This window comes from Sceloporus undulatus, chromosome 7, assembly GCF_019175285.1.
Source record: "Sceloporus undulatus isolate JIND9_A2432 ecotype Alabama chromosome 7, SceUnd_v1.1, whole genome shotgun sequence".
NCBI lineage: Eukaryota > Metazoa > Chordata > Lepidosauria > Squamata > Phrynosomatidae > Sceloporus > Sceloporus undulatus.
This window is the reverse complement of record NC_056528.1, coordinates 19,086,838-19,107,756: the sequence shown is the minus strand read 5'-3', so window position 1 is coordinate 19,107,756 and position 20,919 is coordinate 19,086,838. Positions and strand designations below refer to the sequence as shown.

The 20,919-nt window shown below is 41.5% G+C and overlaps 1 protein-coding gene across 1 annotated transcript in view; it reads right to left on the bottom strand.

Moving 5' to 3' along the window:
- Positions 1 to 20,919, bottom strand: part of COL5A1 (collagen type V alpha 1 chain) — a 91,308-nt gene that overhangs the window by 10,845 nt on the left and 59,544 nt on the right. The window contains exons 32-52 of the mRNA XM_042479321.1: positions 20,458 to 20,565; positions 19,017 to 19,070; positions 18,684 to 18,737; positions 18,459 to 18,566; positions 18,003 to 18,056; positions 17,776 to 17,883; positions 16,745 to 16,798; positions 15,830 to 15,937; positions 13,878 to 13,931; positions 12,952 to 13,005; positions 12,751 to 12,804; positions 10,182 to 10,235; positions 9,972 to 10,079; positions 9,567 to 9,620; positions 9,255 to 9,308; positions 8,580 to 8,687; positions 7,761 to 7,814; positions 7,222 to 7,257; positions 5,243 to 5,296; positions 4,860 to 5,121; positions 4,400 to 4,512 (exon numbers count right to left, since the gene is read on the bottom strand). Of these exons, the coding sequence (XP_042335255.1) occupies positions 4,400 to 4,512; positions 4,860 to 5,121; positions 5,243 to 5,296; positions 7,222 to 7,257; positions 7,761 to 7,814; positions 8,580 to 8,687; positions 9,255 to 9,308; positions 9,567 to 9,620; positions 9,972 to 10,079; positions 10,182 to 10,235; positions 12,751 to 12,804; positions 12,952 to 13,005; positions 13,878 to 13,931; positions 15,830 to 15,937; positions 16,745 to 16,798; positions 17,776 to 17,883; positions 18,003 to 18,056; positions 18,459 to 18,566; positions 18,684 to 18,737; positions 19,017 to 19,070; positions 20,458 to 20,565 (1,707 nt within the window). The remainder of the gene's footprint in view (positions 1 to 4,399; positions 4,513 to 4,859; positions 5,122 to 5,242; positions 5,297 to 7,221; positions 7,258 to 7,760; positions 7,815 to 8,579; positions 8,688 to 9,254; positions 9,309 to 9,566; positions 9,621 to 9,971; positions 10,080 to 10,181; positions 10,236 to 12,750; positions 12,805 to 12,951; positions 13,006 to 13,877; positions 13,932 to 15,829; positions 15,938 to 16,744; positions 16,799 to 17,775; positions 17,884 to 18,002; positions 18,057 to 18,458; positions 18,567 to 18,683; positions 18,738 to 19,016; positions 19,071 to 20,457; positions 20,566 to 20,919) is intronic.

Genomic DNA, 20,919 nt, shown 5'->3' with positions numbered 1-20,919 from the left:
CTTATGGAAACAATCAGAAGAGACACATTTATGGAGCAGTTCCAAAAGCATTTACAGGACTGCATGTCACACCTCCTTGCAGCAATCTTTCCAACCATGTAAACTGGGCTGGTATTTTATCCTGATGTAGCACAAGATGGTGGACAAGAAACTGAGACCACCCAGAACATTGATGAGGTTTGGAACCAGGTACCTCCTGGTTTACAGACACAACTCCTGCTAAACAATCATTGAAATGTTACGCATCTGCTTGCGATGTGTTGCTGCAAGCAAGATTTGAAGCTTGGACTCCTGGGTTCATAGTGAAGCTGCTGAGCTACAATCGGAAGGAGGGACAAACCATAAATCTATAGCTCTTTTAAGGAAGAAAAGCATTCCCTCTGCACAGTGCTCTGAATTGCTTGGAGGAGGAAAGTCCACATTCAGCACATGATAAACAAATGAGACCACGGTGGAAAAACCTGCAAGCGGAGGATCATTTTCAGAGTGATAAGTTTATTTCTTTTCCTCTACAAAAGCAACGAGCAACTTCTGAGACCCAGGGGCCAATTTTTCCCCTCCATGACCCACCACAAGCTTCATCCCCCTTGAAAACTCAATAAAGGTACTTCTGGTTTCTGGAATTCTACTTCCATTTCTTTGGCTGGCGATGGGGAGGTCCTGCTTGTTGTGATGTGCCTTCAAGTCATTTCTGACTTATGGTGACCCTAACGCAAACCTGTCATGGGTTTTCTTGGCAAAATTTGTTCAGAGAGGATGCTTTTATCTTCCTTGGAGATAGATAGTGTTTGACTTGGCCAAAGTTCTTTTCATATCTTGTACTCCTGAGCCATGTATTCCCCATCCTTTACCTGTGCATTTGGTTCTTGTGGCCTAAACTTTAAAAATTGCATTTGTCTCTATTAAATTTCATTGTATTACTTTCTGCCCAGTTTTCTAGTTTATCTAGGTCCATTTGAAGACAGGAACATTAAAGATTAAGGTACTACCTTTAGGAAGAAAAAACTAAATGCACAAATATAGGCTGGGTGACACTTTGCCTGAAAGAACAACATGTGAAAGGAATGTAGGAGTCTTAATAGGCCATAGCCTAAGCATGAGTCAACAGGGTGATGTGGTACCCCAAAAAGTCAATGCAATTCTATGATGCATCAACAGGAGCATAGTGTCTAGATCAAGGGAAGTAATGGTACAAGTCTATTTTGCTTGGGTCAGTCCTCACCTGGAATACTGTGTAAATTTATGGATACCACAGTTCAAGGATATTAACAAGATGGAACACATTCAAAGGAGGGAGACCAGGTTGATGAAATGTATGGAAGCCAGCTTCCATGAGGACCAACTGAGTTGGATAGCTTTAGCTTGGAAAAGACAAGGCTGAGAAATGACATGACAGCCATCTTCAAATGAATGGATGTCTTGCAGAAGACAGCGTGAAGTGGTTTTCTGCTACCTTGGAGGCTAGATCACGAACAAGTGGATTCAAAGTACAAGCAAAGAGATTGCATCTAAACATTAGAAATAACCTCATTACTATAAGAGCTGTTTGGCAGTGGAATAGGCTGCCTCAGACACTTGCCTCAGACACTTGCCTTCTTTGAAGTAATGCTTCAATTGTGTATTCCTATGTAACAGAAGGCTGGACTAATGGCCCTTGTCGTCCCTTCCAGCTCTAGGATCTTATTATTTTAAATGCGGAAATGAATATAGATGCACATCCAAACTTAACTGAAAGCAAAATTGCAGGTAAATCCGAAGCCTCTTATCTAAGGGTCTGGATGAAATCCAAACAAGGCTGTGAAATTTTTCAAGCGGTATTCATACAGCCGTGCACCAGTCTAGTTTCCTGCCTCAAGACAAAACATTCCATATTTAAAAATACAGAAAACAGCTGTCTACCTTCTTCTTGTAAAAAATGTCAAAGGAGGAAATTTTGCAGCTTCCCATGTCAGATCCGTTTTCTTGTTTCTTGCCCTTCAGCAATGGTTAGCATCAGGCATCTAACATGATTTTCACAACTGTGAAGTCTAGCAGTATTCTCTTTCTCTTGGTAAAGAAAGCGCAAGATGACACATTGCCCAGTCTGACCGATGCGGCCGACTCACTTTGGGGAACTCTGAACTGGAAAATTAACTACTTGACTTCAAGGATCAAACTTTTCACCGCAACTTTCCACATGCCTATAAAACAATTACCGCCTCTCATTACTTTGGATTTAATGGTCTGTAACCTCGAGAGAGCTGACAGCAAATTTTGCTGGTGGAAAGCAAAAGGAGAAATTAATATTGGAGGTCATAAATGACCTATTTATCTAGGAAGGCTGGAGGCAGTTGTATCAGATCAGCTCTACTATTTCCATTCTGGAATATTAGAAAATAATAAAAAATGAAAAGGATGGAAGCTTGATGTTGTAAGGTATGGGCATCTTTGGTGCGGGGCAGATCAAGGACTGCTGGATCTGATAAGATCAGATGAGATAAGAAACTGATCAGAGATTCTTCAATGAGAACATCAATAAAGAAGTACAAGGTGTCTTGAAAGGCATGTTGCCAAACCATGACCACTAGGAAGACACCCCAGTGACAGAATTCAGAGACATAGGCATATTAGTTTGAAATATATCAACAGGCAAAGGGATCATGCAGCACCTTTGTGACTAGCTAACTGAGCAAAAGACCTTGTAGCATAAGCTTTCATAGACTTGGGGCCCAAACAGAGAGGCCAAAATAAGGCTGCTTTGAGTCACTTTGGCGGTATGCTGTTTAAATGACACATGCATCTAAAGAGGCCAGAAGCTGCACCAATGTTGCACTCTAGTCCCTAGGACTGGAGCATGGCTTTGGCGCAGCTTCCAGCCTCTTAGGATGCATGCATCATTTAAACAGCATACCTCCAAAATGACCCGGAGCAGCTTTATTTTGGCCTCTCTATTCAGGCCTTTGATTTACTTTTCCAGATTCATGGAGTGAACTGATGCCCAGGAAAGACTTTTGCAATCAGACTGTATGAATAGTCATAGAAATGCAAAACTTGTGAGTGTGGCGATGAGGGGACAGGTTTAGTTTTGACTATGTCTGTTGAGGGACAAACGCACAAGGAAAGATGGTGCCTAAGGTCATGGGTGCATGACCATATGAAGGTTGGAGAGAGTTTTGGAATGTGGGATATGCTGGCTGAAAACTAGAAAGGAGATATGTTAAGCTAGCCAAGAGAGTTCTCATTGTTATATGCGCAGTGCGCCAAGAAATCATTGTCTCAGTTCCACCCACTATTGAAGGATTGGAGTTTGTGGATATATTCTAAGTCAGCTGTTTCTCTTTCCGATCTTTCATTTTAATTTTTTTAACAACAGAAAAGCCATTTTCTGCTCAAAACAACCATGCATGGATTTTGCGCAGCTTAAGTCCTGAAGTGCAAAGAGCCTTCAGAAGTGATGTGTCTTTTTGAAGGCCTTCTTGGAGAAGGAGGAAACTTGTTAAACCACTTGTTGCTTCCTTGAAGAAGACATTTAGTGAAAAATTACATTCCTACTTTTGAAGGTGTTTCTTCCCTTGTGTGAGAATGAAATAAAGCTTTACAACCCTTGCTAGGACTACTATTGAGCCAATCTTTCATGAAAGTTTGTCTTCTGTTGTGGATAGGTTTCTGAAGAACCTTGGAGTTCTTGTGACCATATCTAAAAAGGATCTGAAATGGAGGGGTTTTAGACCTGTTCTGCAGGACTAAAAGATTCAGGGGATAAAAAGAGATTGTTCTCTTTAAATATTCCCAGCTGTCCACTAAATAAATAAATGCATAAACATCTTACACAACTCCTTAATACGGGTGTATATCATTTTTTTACCCCAGCATATTAACAGGTCTCATTATTTCTTTATGAAATGCAACACAGCTATTTTCCTACATGAATACATATTTTATATCCAGCCATGAAAAATAAGCCCGTTTCAGGACAGTGAGCTATTAGAGAGATAAATACGCAGCATGAATAAATAAGCATAGATATCAAATTTACGCAGGCCTTTGACCAATAGTATCTCACTTAGACAGCAGCGCTGTAATTGCGGGGATGCACCCCTGGAGCAAAGGAATGAATGGGAATTCTCTCTGATGTCTTGGAGGAAGACATCCAGTCTTGAACTTCCTAGCTTGAAACTTTTCAGTTACCATTATTGTGATAGTTCTCTTTAGACCAAAGATGGGGAACTGAAGGCTCTAAGAAGTCTTCTGGGTCTCCTTTCCAGGGGTGGGACCAAAATACCAGCTCATGTTATACACAAAAGCTCTTCCTACCAGATACATCACAATAACCTCTGGATCAGTAAACATCTGCAAAATGGTCGCCAATGTGAGGAAGAGAATGATGGGAAGGCTAGTGAGAAAAAGAAGAATTACTTACTCCTTCTGATTTCTTATCTGGGAAAATGCAAGTTTCACCGCCAGCTGTAAAGTTACAGTAAACTTTGAAGGAATCCCTGGAACAGCCTTGGTTAGGATCTACCCAGTATTCACCTGGAATTGGGAAACCAAATATATATATATTGTTTTAAAAGGGAACAATAGCCATAAATGTCGCATTCAACAGTTTGATCAGATTTAATTGTTTTGAAATCTATATTACAATTAAAATTAACCCACTCTTTAAAAAAAGAATTATAGAGCCAGCATATGCATGGACTTATCAAGTTTCCATGGTTCAATCTTGTTGGATCTAGGTTTTATGACACCCATTGTTCTTTATAAGCAAAGGAAGTCTAACTTTTCAGACATGTGTAAAATTTAATATCTGCACAGTATTTTGTTTTGGTTCCTAAATGAATCCTCCTCACCCCCCTAAAAAAACCCCATCTCCTGCATACCATCTGGGAAGTCTGGATGACAAAGTTGGAGATCTTTGCAGGTGCGTGCCGGATTGTGCTGAGTGCCCAAGGGATGTTTCATCTGCTCAATTTCCAGTTTCAAAGAGTTTAGGGACCCAAAGATCTCTTCCATGCCATCAGCATAGTCCATGTAGTTGTCAGTGTTGGCAGCATCATCAACCAACTGGCTGGCATCGATGTTCCTCCGGGTCCGCTTCGAGGAATGGATGGGAAGAGGTTGGATCACTTCCCCGGGAGGACCCTTGGATGAAGAAGGACAGAAGTTGGATTCGGGAAACATCATACAAGACAAAGAATACACTAGGGAAGGGGATACAAAAAGGACATGACCAGCTATGGTCTTTACTGATGATCATACTCACAGGAGGCCCTGGTGGACCAGGATGGCCCATTTCACCCTTTGGACCTGTTGGACCCTGGAAGGAATGACACAAAAAAGGCCATTATCTGTGAATGGGCATTTGTACAGTTTGACACCCACAACATCTCTTAAAAATGGCCACTGGGATGCAAACAATGTTCACAATTTTTCCCACCAATAGAAACACTGAAACAAGACCAAACTGTCAACCGCCGTGAGATTCTCCATATGACAATGAAAGTAGGAAGATCAGTGCTTCCTCCCATCCCCGTTTCCCATGGTTTTAGGCAAATATATATTTACAGTGGACCTTTGCCTTACGTGGGGGATCCGTTTTGGACCCGCGTAAGGTGAATTCCGCCTATGCTTGAACCCCATTCACTTGAATGGGGCTTGTGAATGCAGTGGTGCAGCGGTGCACGCACGCTCCATTCATCTGAATGGGATGCGCTGCCCCTTGCGCTCCCGGGCGGCTTGAGCACATACACTTAAAGCCACGTATAATGCGGGTGCACTGTATTTTATTTTTATCTTGTCTTTCTCTCAAAGTGGGACCCAAGGCGGCTAACATATATAAACCACAGAAATTAAAATTGTTCCATTAAAATCATAAAATATAAAAATTACAAATATAAAATTTAAAACACACAAAGTTAAAATTAATAATCTAAGACCAACCCTTTCATCCCCCAATAAAACCAAGCCTGCCAGATCTTAAAAGGCCTCTTTAAGTAAGGCCGGTTACAGGCTGCCAAAATAAAGCTGCTTCGGGTCTCTTTGGAGGTATGCTGTTTAAATAATGCATGCACCCTAAGAATCTGGAAGCTGCACCAAAGCTGCCCTCCAGTGCTTAGGAATGGAGTGTGGCTTTGGCGCGACCTCTGGACTCTTCGGACCCATGCATCATTTAAATAGCATACCTCCAAAGAGACCCGAAGCAGCTTTATTTTGGCAGTCTGTAACAGGCCTAAATTGTGCAATATCATGTTGGCTAATCCCATTAAGTCACATTTTCAATGAAGAGTCAACACGTAAGTAAATCCAATGGATTGAATGAATCTACTCACAATAGGATTTAGGTCCCTGCATCTTTGCACACAAAAATGCATTTTATAATTAAAAAAACCCAGCAAATTAAATAAACAACATAAATTAAATAAATAAAATGAACCCACCAGAGGTCAGTGATGGCGAACCTATGGCACGCATGCCAGAGGTGACACTCAGAGCTCTCTCTGTGGGCACATGTGCCATCGCCCCAGCACAGAGTTTGCTAGAGTTTGTTACTAGAAAGCCAGAGGGACACGGCACTTTGCAGTAAATAAGTGGGTTTTAGGTTGCAGTTTGGGCACTCGGCCTCGAAAAGGTTCACCATCTTTGAATCTGACCAATAGCATCTTGAATTCAGACCAGAAGTATATTGGCAACCCGTGCAATTCCCCCAGACTGGTGTTAGAAACTATTTGAACTGAATTCCATTGAGGAGTCTAGCTGCTGCATTTTGTACTGCTGCAGTTTCCAAGACACCTTCAAGGGCAGCCCCACAGAGACTGCACTACAGTAGTCTAACTGAGACAGGGACCAGTGTATGGACTACAATAATTCATCCCTTTGCATGGATGAGCAGTCAGAGAGTGTCACATGATTTTGGAATGAAAACTGCAACTATTGTCTCTTGCTCCCATGGGAAAGAAGAACCTTTAGGATGGCCCTGTGTGCATTCATGTGTGCTTTTGCACCTTTAGAGTGTACATTCTTAAACACTGCTATAGAAAAATGGTCTCAAAGCATTGCCCTAGGGAAACAAAAACCAGGATTATCTGAACACCTTGTAGGTGACTATAGAGGGAGGAACTGGGAAGAAAGGAATGTGGCTAGATCACACCCATGCCCTTGCTATTAGCCTAGAAACTGCAGTGTTATTTGTATTGCTAGTAATAGAAATATTCCTGTTTTTGTAATTTTGACGTCTGCACTCACCAATGATCCTTTAGCACCTTTTGTACCGGGAGGACCCTGGAACAAGACAGAAACCAAACCAACCATTAGACAGCTGCTGCTTAAACAAAAATAGCATTGACTTTAAAGTTAGCTATTGATTACAAGAAGAAAACATGAATGCAAATACCAAACCAATTGAAGTATGCGTATGTTTCAACTGTCTTTAAATATTAAACGAAAGATAAAATAAGACAAATGCATCGATTGAACATTCTAAAAATGAGGGATGGCTTGCATTCTTAAATCTAAAGCAATTTATCTTTCTGAAATGGCACAAATGTTAAATGGTACATAGATGGAAATGGGCAATGGAATTGATAGCACATCTAGCAGGATCTGAGAAAGACAGGGTGAAACAGCACTTTTGTGACTGCTCTTTGCTTCTGTTGTAGCATCTGGAAAAGGGGGGGGGGGGTCAGGGCCATTAAGGCCAGTGAGTTGGTTCTATACTTTTTGCCTTCCAATGAACCTGCATCTTTATTTTCAGTCTTTGTGTATTTGCCTTTTTTGTTACGTACCGGTAGTCCTGGTGGACCAGGAGGACCAATTGGACCGGAAGGACCTGGAATACCCTATGAGAAGACAAGAAAGAACAAAATGAATATTTCAGATACATTCTCACAATGTCTGTTCTTTCACCAGAAGCTTTGCAGGAAATGATTTAAGTAATGTGGATATTTAAAACACACACACACACACACTCACACAGAAAGAGAGAGAGCAGAGACTTCTTCACATGAAAATAAGTCTTGCAAGTATGTGAATGTACAGAGATCAACTATTTTAAAACACTGCCGGAGGAGAGTTCTATATACACCATGGACCACCAAAAAGACAAATGAGCAAATCCAGACCAAACTATCAACAGAAGCCAAAATGAATCATAGAATCATAGAGTTGGAAGAGACCCCAAGGGCCATCCAGTCCAACCCCCTGCCATGCAAAAACTCTCAATCAAAGCATCTCCAACAGATGACCATCCAGCCTCTGTTTAAAGACCTCCAAGGAAGGAGACTCCACTACACTCTGAGGAAGGAGTTTGGTCCACTGTCTAACAGCCCTTACTATCAGGAAGTTCTTCCTAATGTTGAGGTGGAATCTCTTCTCCTATTACTATATTGAGCCATCATATCTTTGGACACTTCATGAGATGACATGATTGGAAAAGACGATGATACTTGGTTAAAGGGGGGTAAGTAGAAGAAAAAGAAGAATACAACATTACAGATGTGTTGACTCAATTACAGGAGCCATCAATACCAAAAAGGTCCTGCTGATTCAATGGAGCCTTTAAGAATGGTTGAAGAAATTTGTCATGGATATTCTTGGTGGCCTACCTGTTCTCCTTTAGGTCCTGATCCCCCTTGAGGACCTGGCAGGCCTCGGTCTCCCTTTTCTCCTTGCTCACCAGGAGGCCCAATCAGACCAATCAAACCTGGATGACCCTAGAAAATAAATAAAACGGAGACCATATTACAGGATGAAACAAAAAAACAAAGAACCATATTATGTACTAACACCTGCTCTGGAATGATGCTTACATGCACCACTTTAAAGTGAATGTTAATAATCTGCACATCCAATGGAATAGCACATTGGCTACCATCCTGTTTCCAGGCACAGAATCATAGCATCTTAGAGATGGAAAGGAACACAAGGATCACCTACTCCAAACTCCTGCCATGCAGCAACACACAACTGAAGCGCTCCTTAAAGATGTCCATCTAAACTCTGCTTAAAGACTTCTAAAGGTGAAGAGTCCACCACCCGCTGAGACAATCTATTCCACTATGTAGTTTTTGAAGTCTGCATTTTGGGACATATTCTGCACAAAATTCACACACGGTTGCAGAGAAAGCAGCACTTTCTGCATAGGAAATAAGACTTCAGAAATGCTTATGAACCTCCTCCCCATAAGAAGGAGAACCTAAGTGCATTCAGGAATTCCACTGCCTGTTTCAGATGTCCAGTTTTGGAAAGCACACATCCATTTTCTAATGCAGAATCCTCACCTTTTCTCCCTTTGGACCCGAATCGCCTTTCAACCCAGGTAAACCGGGTGGACCCTTTAGAGGAAAAACAAATAAAAACAACTTTAGGCATAAAGTTCATCTTGAATCAGTTTGGATTCATTATTTGAAAACCAACGTTCCAAGCTTCTTATCACTATGCACTCCCCCACACAACAAATGTGCATTTTTATATGCAAAACTGGAAGGTGCATCCCATTCAGACCCTTGTGGAACTGAGGAGAGGAGGTTGATGGTTCAGAGAACATGTAAATGGATGCATTCGACCTCCAAATGGACAAACAAAGCACATACCATTGGACCTGGAGGTCCATCTGGGCCTGGTGCACCTGGAAGTCCTTGTTCACCCTGCAAAACAATAGTTAGTGATTATCATTTGAATTTGTTTAACTGTCTCTGGTGTTATGTAGGACCTAATGAATGTTATAATTTCTGCTCATGAGTCAAGTATCTTTAAGAGCATAAGAACAGCCATGATGGATCAGACGATAAGCCTATCTAGGCCAATCTTATGCTCTCTGCCAAAGTCATCCAGATGCTTCAATGGGAAGTCCACTGGCAGAGCAAGAGGGGATTTTGAACTTGGCTTTAGAGCCAACAGGATTTCTGGGATCTAATGGAACATGGGGATGTTGATGTGATAGTTTCTTCTTCTTACAGATAAAGGAATTTGTATTATTGAGTTGTACAAATACTCACAACTGGGCCAGGTATTCCTCGAAGTCCATCTGGACCAGGTTTCCCTGGAGGCCCCTGAGGGCCCACAGGACCTGTCTTCCCGGGTGGACCTTCCAAGCCACCCTCACCCTAGAGATGAAAAGCAGATGAGAAATCAAGATGTTATGGAAAACACAGACCAAAATGGAAAGCAATTGAACGTTGTCTGTCTTGGGTGCTAAAGTGTGTTACCTTGGCACCTTTCTCTCCCTGCCGGCCTTCAGGACCTGCTGGCCCAGGAGGTCCCTGAAACAAGAAGGGGAAGAAGAAAGAAAAGGAAATCAATTTGGTTCACATGTAAACCATCCATTGCTTCTCTCAATATCTGTGTGTCTTGGTCAACAATATTGTGTGGTTCCTAACCAATATGAGGTTTTGGCCTGTCCATGTGTGACAGCCATTTTGGGTGATGTTCTCTGGGTCTTTTAGAGAACCATTTGAGTGTGTTAAATTGTGTTTTACTTGCCCCTGTCCTTCTGTGCTTTCCTTTTAACTTGCTCATGAAAGAAACTCTGGCTATATTAAGCTATAATATATCAATATAATGGCCTGGATCCTGCTGGATAGTCCCAACACTTGAATCAATTGTTGACTGGTGAGTCAACAAAAGGACTCTTAACATCACCAAAATCAAATTAATATATTTAATGTAAGCCACTCTTAGGCCTAAATACGTTAAAAGCACCAGATCCTGTCTGATCTTGGAAGCTACACAGGGTCAGGCCTGGTTAGCATTTGTATGGGAGACTGTCAAGGGATACCAGGAGCTGTAAGCTAAATTTAGTAGGAAGGCAATGGCAAACCACCTCTGAGTGTTCTTTATTAAAAGAAACTTTGAAAAATTCAATTCACCCGCCATAAATCGACAGGAGACTTGAAAGCACATAATACGTACATATACACCTCCAGTAGTTTTATTTTTTAAGTAAGATATAACTGAAAGTGACAACGACAATAACTCATTTTTGGACAAAACTGTATTTTGATAGATAAAACATATAACAAGAACTGGAAAGTAATGGCATGCAAAGGGATCTTGTAGCACCTTTGAGACTGTGTGAAAGAAGTTAAACGCATAAGCTTTTGTAGACTTGGTCATGCATTTGATATATTTGTATCTCATCCTTCCACTGAATGGAAACAATCCCCAAACTGAGTCAGCATTGTTAACCAAAGGAATAAGCAATTGATGTATGAAAGGTGATTTGAGTTTGAGAGCAGAACTACATGGAGCTAGGATGGTTAGAGGAGTGTGAATCATGTAACCTGTGGGCTGCATGTGGTCTGAATGTTAATAGTGTGGTCTCTCTCAGACACTACCCCCTCAATTTTGATCTATGTTTAAACTTTAAAATGCTGGCAGAGGTGACTCCTCCTGTATGCCCACATAGAGTGGATTTCCTCTTGAGCAGTGACTTTCCACCCTTACAGAAAATCCTAGTTGCTCTTCAAAACCAGCAAGGTTTCCAGTTTCAAACTGGAAGCACAGAGGCACCGGTTCAGCCTTATGTTTCCAAGGGCTGGAAGGAAAGGGTTCCTCTACCTCTTTCTTAGGTTCTGTTTCCAATTTGTCACCGACTGGCTTCCATGTCAATATGTTGGTGATCAATGTGCTCTACACCCAGCCTTTAAAGGAGCTATCCAATGCACTGGGCTTATCCAGGCAAGACTTTGGAAAGTTCTTTAAGCCATCAGATGCACAAGGGAACAGATCAGGGAGAACTTAAACATCAGGAAGAACTTCTTGACTCTAGGAGCTGTTTGAAAGTGGAAGAGACTGTCTCAGAGAGCAGTGGGCTTTCCGTCTTTGGAAGTTTTTAAATAGAGAATGGATGCACATCAGGAATGCAGTACAGTGGTGCCTCGGGTTACGAAATTAATTCGTAACGCGGCCGCTTTTGTAACCCGAAAAGCCTTCGTAAGCCGAATTGCCATAGGCGCTAATGGGGAAAAGCCGCGATTCCGTGCGAAAAAGCCGAAAAAAGCACCAAAAGTTTTTTCGTAACCCGAAAAAACATTCGTAACCCGAAACAATAATTCCCTATGGGATTTTTTCGTATCCCGAAAATTTCGTAACCTGGGTATTTCGTATCCCGAGGTACCACTGTAGTTATGTATTCCTGCCTGATAGGGGGTTGGACTGGATGGCCCTTTGGATCTCTTTGATCCTTTGAAAACCCATGGCAGATTCATTGGTCCATTGACATGGAACCCACCAGCTACCATTACAACTACTATGTCCTCCCTCACCAATATTTTTTTGGGGGGGCAACCAAGTTGAGTATTGGCTTCTTTCTCATTGAACAGCAGACTACAAAAGCACCACATGCAAACAAAGCCTTACTTTATTCACAGCAAGGCTGTCAAATTACACAAGGTAATTGCAACTAGTGGCATTATCAGTTGCTATGGATATATGTGTGTGTATGTCTGTGTATTTTAGGAGCAGTTATTGGAATTCTCTTCCTGTTCTCTACATTGATTTGAAGAACTTGTGTCTGCAATGAATGGCGTAAGATGCTCTCATATTCCATATGAAGCGTTGAGGCTGCTGAGCCAGAGAGGAGATTATAATGACCCCTGATTGCATTTCAATATTTTTCACTTCAAGGAAAAGAAAAACAAGAGGCACATTGTCTCTCTTGAATGACAAAACCGAAAGTCACGGTTGGAGCAGCTCAAAAGTCAATGAACATTTTTGATCAGCGTTGCTCCTCATTACGGGGTGCAATGCTTTTATTTATGCCCAAAGATAACTTACTCTTTTCCCTGGTGGACCTGAAGGACCAGGCTCTCCAGTTGGACCAGGGGAGCCCTGAATAGAAGAGAGAAAGAAAATTAAAGTAATTTCATTATCAGATTTCTGAGAACAGCCTCCAAAGAGACCAAACTCTGATTAAAGTATCAGAGAGAATCAGAAAATGGAGGCAGGTCTAAGAAACAGACATCAGAGTTCACTCACTGTCTGCCCAGATTCGCCATCATCACCTTTATCACCTGGTGGACCATCTTGACCCTGACAGAAAAGACAGAAGCATATCTTCACATACCACACCCAACAATATATATATATATTTAAAAAACATACGTTTCTGAAGATCATCTTGACAGGTTTAAATTGCTAATCCTTCAACATAACCCTTCACCATAAAATTTGTAGGTCATTACTTCTATTCTGGAGCAAACTCTTCTTCTCCTCTAGATGGTCCCAGGGATGAGACTCTATTAATTCTTCATGCGAAGAATCAAATGTCTAGCACAAAATGTCAGTTTCATTCTCCCTTCCTTTTATAACAAGTTTCTAGCCCAATATGACCTAAATCCAATTGTTCATTCCAACAAGAGTAGACGTACTGAATCAATGAAATGTTTGTAAGTATTGACTTGGCATATTCCCACTGATTCAGTGGATCTAACTATTGTGAGACTGACAACTGGACTATATAGGAAAACAACTAGTGAGTGTTTCCTATGACTTTCCTCTCCCTTCATTCTTCTGTGCAGTAAAGAGCCAGACTAGGGTTAGCCCTTGATTTTAAAGCCACTTACTAAGGAGTAAACTGGCCGGTGAACAGTTTGTTTTCTCCTGCTGCAGAGACTAGGACATGGAGCAATAAATTCAAATGATAAGAAAAGAGATTCCAACTAAACATTAGGAAGAACTTCCTGATGGTAAGAGCTGTTGGAAAGTGGAATGGGCTGCCTTGGAAGGTGGTGGAGTCTCCTTCTTTGGAGGTTTTTAAACAGAGGCTGGATGGCCGTCTGTCAGGGGTGCTTTGATGGTGTCTTCCTGCATGGCAGGGGCTTGGACTAGATGGCACTTGGGGTATCTTCCAACTCTATGGTTCTATAAACTAGAAGAAGAAAACTAATATCTTCAGTACTTACAGCTGGACCGGGTTCGCCAGGAGGACCTGGATCACCAGGGAAGCCAACTGGGCCCTAGACAGATGGAAGGAATGGAAACAACATTATTTACAGACACTCATTGGGACTATTTCAAGTACATAACACATTTTTCAGAATTAAAACCTGAAGAGGGTGCTGCATAAAGATGTAAATTTGGGACAAAACACCTGATCAGTGGTGGCTTTGCTATGCTATACTGATGAAAGATGCATTGAGGAGCTTGTGACAGATGACAGTCATTTGATGGTGTGTCCCAACATACTGAGATACCCTTCCTTGTGAAGAATGACAGCATCTGAGAATCTTTTTTACAGCCTTCTATTTCAGCACTGATAATAGTAAAAGCCAAGGATGCACGGATTTGTCTTATTCAAGAAACAGAGTCAGTTCCGCTGACCCAAGGAGGATATCAAAACACCAACTTCCAAACAGAATTTGCAAGACAGGTTCTTGTGGGGGTTTATTCATCAAAAAATGGGTGTGTGGGAACTGAAGCAAAGGGAGTCTGACATGTGGATGAAGTGGCCCGAGGAAATGCATTCCCAAATAGACACACTGATTGGTTGCCCTTTTCAGCACTGTTGGGTCAAGTAATATATCACTGCAATGGTTGCTCATATTACAAGAAAGAGTCCTAGCCTGACCATGTTGCAAACACATCCTTCAGGGGCAGCTATGCTAGTCTGTTTGCAGCAAAACCCACAAAGATCCCAAATGACAGAATATTTTTATGTCTTTAACTGAATGTCCTCCGCTGGTATATGTCTGTAATAAAGATTTATTCTGTTCTTAGTCTGTCTCCAAAGATTCAGTTGGCACCTTTAGACTCACCTATTTGTTAACAGCTTTTGGGTTTTAATACTAAAATCTGTTGGAAGGACCCGAGATTCCCATTACTGTGTACCACCTTTTAGACTAATCTCGCTTGTCATTTCCACAGACTGTAGTATAAAAACCAAAAAAGAGACAAAGTTCAATACCTGAGTTGTATCATAACACCACCACCACCACCAACAACAATTCTATCCTATCCTATATTGGGACACTCAAAGTGGCTTACAACAATTAAAAAACATTGTTAAATGTCCACAAAATAAGAAGTTAAGACACAATTAAACAATCAGAAAATATTAAAACCCGGTTAAAATGTGTATCATTAAAAGCTCACACCCACCTACCCACACAACAACTAGCAATAGTAAATACATTGTATAAAATGGGTCTTCTATCATTGGGTGCACTATACCCATTCTATTATGGGGAACAATTATCCCCACACTATTGAATTTTGTTGTGAGTGGACTTTTCCCCCCTGGAAATATACTTTAAAGGCCTTGTGGAACTCATGGGGGGAATACACATTGAGTTGGAGGTACATGTGGACCATGGGCTGCACTGTCCTCACTGGGGTAGAAGAAAGAGGTGAATGAGACTCTCCAGTTACAGAAAAAAAAGACTGTAGACACATGGTAGACTGAATATGATTGGTTAGGTCCAACTAGAGTAGATTCATTCCATCCATTGTGAAATGACAAGTCAACACAGAGGTATATCTAAATCAGAGGTGGAGAACTTACAGCCCTCCAGGTTCTAATGAACTATTATTTCCATCATGCTGAAGGAAGTTCAGGCATGATGGAAATTGTAGTTCATAAGAACTTGGAGGGATGTAGGTTCCCCATCCCTGATCTAAATGAATCAACGAGTCTACTGTAGTTAGGAGTATCCGTAGGATTTGGCATTAAAGGGAGTATCATAAAATTCTAGAAGAACTGAAGCAGGTCTCTATGAAGTGGCCCAGTGTTGGGAAGTGACAAGTCCTCAGGTCAAAGGAGATGAAACTCAACCTTTTGATGTTATTTAGACACTGTCAAAAGCTCTCCTAATTTAAGGCATCACAGGCATTTGAAATACAGGCGGAGGCTACTTACAGGGCTACCTTTGGGGCCATCATCACCTGGAGGACCTTTGGGGCCAGGAGGACCAGCTGCCCCTGAAGGACCTGATTCACCTTTTTCTCCTCTTTCTCCTTTAGGGCCCTGTCAATGAAAGGTGAGAGGTTAACAGTCTTCTCTATGACAACACCTTGAGAAGCATCCTAAGAAACTGCAAAGGAAATTATGCAAAGAACCATGACTTATATTAGTACCTACATACAATCCCTCCTCCCTCCCTCCATGCTTGGTGTCAAGGAACAGACAGTGGAGAACTGGTTCAAGATGTTTCATCTACCAAGAGTTCAATCATCTGGATGAAGTGAAAACAACAACTGGCAGTTTCTGAAGGACAGAGAAGGATGGGATGGAAGCAACGCTACTTGATAAACATATAGCTCAAGAAAGCTGTATTGGAGCTAAACAGAATATTCAAAAATATTCAAAGACTAGTTGAAAATTGGTTAAAAAAACAAGTTTCCCAAGTATTGGGAAACACTGACTAAAAGAAACCTGGACTCAAGAGTATCTTCATAGTTCTGGACTTATTGTGTGCAAAATTTGCATGTGATATTTTTGCACAAGGAACGATATTTTCTGCAGAGAAAATAATATTTTGTTCTTGAAGAAGAAATAAAATTGCTAAAGTTACTCACTGGTTACTTCAAGAACAAAATCAACAAAAAGCACATTTCCTATCAGTTTTGAATCTGTATCAGAAAAGGGTGTTGGACTGTTATGGGGTTTATGAGTGCCATTTTGAAAATCTCTTGCAACCACTTTCTGAGTGCCAACATTAGTTCATCTCTTCTAGTTCACCTCAGTTCCAAACTCATGAAAAAAAAGAGAGAGGGAAATGGTTATGGCCCATGTGTTGCATGATTTCTACCCGTTTTAAAGGTTCAAACTTACTGGAGGTCCAGAATCTCCAGGTAGCCCAGGTTCTCCAGATTCACCAGGTTCACCCTGTCAGTTGCAAAACACACACAAAAAGAGATATGGTTATGCCCTTTGTTTTGGATCTTGGGGAAGAAGGTAAAAAAGCCCTCCGTCCCTTCTTAACACTTGATCTTTGCCTGACAACTGATGGGATCCAGTAGTAGTTTAATGGAATCCAAACCTATCCAACATGACTCAGTACAATTTTCCTCTTTGAGTGAGTAGGTGGGAGGTATACAGGGGTTATTTTTGAACCCAAACATCTTAATTCTTCAGCTTAAGGCCCTTCCTGAACTAACCCTCCAAGTTCTTCCTATTCCATATGTGAATTATTGCAACATTAACGTTGCCAAACACATCTCTGTGTTTATTGGAGTGGTTGAATGGAAAGGTGGACCACCAAAGACTTCAGAGGTTGTACTCAGGGGATCCAAGGAAATCTATATAAAATCTTCAAGCAAAAGCATCCTCGCATGGTCCTTAGTATCTAATAGTAATGTGGGGATTGGTAAAGCTGTCCTAGTGTAATATCTCTGAGGAGTGCATTCTTAGTTTGTCTTAGTTGGTTTTCTTAGCAGTAGACTTTCTTTAAGTATTCAGCACATGGCAAAGGACTCTTGAGTGCATTCTTCATTTGCATACTCTACAGTTTTACCCTCTGTAAATGCAGCTTTCTTGTTCTACAATTTTAAGAATCTTCTAGACAACAAGGCTAGACAGTCTGATATTTCCAGGTTATGGTTTTACGCCTAAAACATTAAGTAGACCTTGATGGTTTATTGCCCAGAAGCCTTCAAAGTGCTGAAGTCAACCTAGCCCTTTTCTTTCAACCTGAAGTGTCTTCTGCATTATGATCTTGCCTGCAATCTCTCATTGTTCTCCTGATCTCATCTACACCTCCTAGGCTGCCTTCCTTCCTTCCTTCCTTCCTTCCAAATGGCTCCTTGTAAAGCCCCTCATCAAAATGGTTTCTTCATAACTTAGGTTTACAAAGTATGGGTTACCTTCTCACCAACAGATCCAGGATTTCCAATGCCACCTGATGGACCTTGTGGCCCATCAGCACCTGGGGACCCAGATGGACCTCGTGGCCCCGGAGGACCTGGAGGACCCTGCAGGAAGAAGAAAAGAGACATTCCAAGGGTGGAGTTATAAACTCTTTCATCTAGATATACATGGTAACTGCAACATTCTAATGAAAATAGAATATATATATTTGAAAGCACCTTACCATTTGGCCAACATCACCCGTTTCTCCCTTCTCACCAGGAGGTCCAGGTAAACCCTGTAGAAGTAATTAGAAAGGATTTTCACTAAGGAGATCATGCATTCTCATTTGTTAAAGCTAAAATATATTGCTGGAAAATGTAAAATGGGGGAAAACCTTGCATTTGCAAAAACTTTCAACTTGTATGAAGCCAAGATTGTTCAAATGGCTCCTTGTCAAGCATTAGCCCAACATGAAGTGCCCCAAAAGAACCTTGATCTCCAGAATGATTTTGGTGAGCCTACAGTCAATGGGATTTATATAAGTGTTGACTCACCATTCAACAACTAAGTCCATGAATCTAGTCTAGTGGAGTCTATCAATGCAATTCAGGCATCAGATTGAGTAGTGCTACAGCAGATCAAGGTTCAAGTTTGGATATAACTTTCTCTGGTATTTGCAATTTGTTCTAGAAATTACCTGCAGTCCAACTGGGCCTGGGGGTCCTGGGAAACCTCTTGGTCCTTCGTCACCTTTCTGACCAAAGAGACCTTGTTGTCCTCGAGGACCAGGCTCACCATCAGCTCCCTTGGATGAAAAAAGAAAAATAGAAATGCTTCTTAAATCTCTCTCTCTCTCTCCATGAGCTTGTACCTTGTCAATAGTACAAAATATTAGATGAGTAATAGTAGTATCCATACTTACTGCTGGGCCTGGTTGGCCAATCTGGCCTTGTGGACCAGTAGGACCTGGTGGACCCTGGTAAGAAACAGAGACACAATGAATGATGGGGTGAGGTAATGAAATGTATAAATACAGGATGGGTGACACCTGGCTTGGCAGCAAAACATGTCAGTCTCTAAGATCTATATTTTTTAGTAGAACAGAAGCTAAAAATGACCCAAGGCTCACCTCAAAGGAGCTCCACAATTCCTATCAGCTGTCTACAAGGGGTATGGAAAAAGGTGGAGCAGGGATATGGAGGAAACATTGGGAAATATGCAACAACCCACAGAAATTAGACAAACTACACCTTACCTGTTCTCCTTTGTCGCCTTTGCTCCCTTTCTGTCCTGGTTCACCGATTTCACCCTATCAGACAAGAAAACATGATTACACAATGTATAGCTACACACATATTACAGACACTCCACGATGGCTACTATGAGTCCTCTTTTTCCTATACATGTTCTCTTTTCCAGAGTGAAAAATTCCTCTTCCTCCAAAGTAAATATGCAATAATCACAGCAAATAGGGATCCTTTTTGTGTCCTTTTTGTTTTTATTTTGCTTTGCTTTTCAAATTATGGTGACCCCACACCCCACAAACTCATGACGATCAAAGCTGAGCTTTCTTATACAACATCCAGTGAGAATTTGGGGTGAAGGGTGCTCCTTCATTTCTATAACTGATTAGAAGCGTCTTAATTTTAATATTTTTTTTGTATAGCTAGCCTGACTGACTTTAGGGAACGAAAGAAGAACATTCAATGTCTGCTTGTAGAATTCTGCCTAAAGCAACATTTCAAGGCAAAGCTGAAGGCTCCAGGGAACATGGAGGAAAAGAGAAAGCATTTTTATATGATATGAAATTTCTCAGTGGGAATCTGTGCATCACTCCATCAATGCAAGGCAAGAAAATGTATGCTTTGAAGAACACATAAAGCTTCTTTATACGGAGTCAGACACTCAGTTCAGTATTGTCTATCACACGGGTGGAAAAATTGTGGACCATGGGCCACATGTAGTCCTCAGAAGCTTTTGGGGGCATCACTCTGTCAAACTTTGGGTGGTGGAATTGCCCCACAGTGGACAATCTTCACCCTTTCAAGGCACCATCAATGGTGGGTAACCTCAAAACACCTTCTCAACCTCCCAAACCATCCCCACCCAAAAGGAGATTAAGCAGATGAACAATGGCATCAGATGGAAAGTAGGCGTTATTTTTGCTGTGGGTTTTGGAGACGTTTGAGCTGATTTGGGGGAAGTGTGACTGCTCAAGGGAGGAAAAAATGCTCCTTGAATATTTAACCCACCAGTCTACACTGACTGGCAAAATATCTCCAGAAAAGCTGGGGCTTTTCAAAGACATTCTCATTGTGAGTCTGCTCACAACTCACTTATCCCTCAGATCCTGAAACAGTCCTGTAGTTCTGAAAGATGGCTGAAGATGATGCAGAGGATATCAGTATGTGCCAGCTATCCAATCAAAGCCAGTGGCAATCCTTAGGTGCCCCTCACCCTGACCACTACATGGCTTTGTTGGGGGATCAGGAAAAAGCTAAAGGGCAGAATAGTAAATTTAATGATGCTTCAGGATGATTCTCATCAGGGTTCCCCACAAATCAAGAAGTCTTGTTTTCATCTCCCCTCTGAGTCTTTGAATATCCATTCCATCCTTTCACCAGAGAGATGGGATGGAACTGTTTTCAGTATAACCATTTCCCAGTATACATATACCCAAACTGGAAGTTTTCTACCTTGTCTCCATCTTCCCCTGGTGGGCCGACAGGACCTGCGGGGCCTGGGAGGCCAACTGGTCCTTGGATGCCATCACGACCGGCTGGACCTTGAGGGCCTTTCTCACCCTAAAAAAGGAGGAGAAAATAAGTGAATAAATTAATGACAAATTTCTTCTCAACCACCAAGTGACAAGTGGATGGTTCCTCATCAGATCACCTAAACTCTATTTCAAGCAAGATGAGAGGCTCTGGGGACCACAATTCACTGTATTCCACTCATTCAAGGATTTGGGAGATTTTATGAATTGTAATCACCAAAAGTAACTTTCTAAAGCTTTTACAAAGATGCTAACAGGCATATCTTGCTATTTCATGGTCACTAGTGCCTCTGCACTAATATGTCTTTCTCATATGAGATGGATGTAGAAATATTTTCCAAACTGGAAACCCATTTGCTTCCAATGGGCAACTATTTCAATA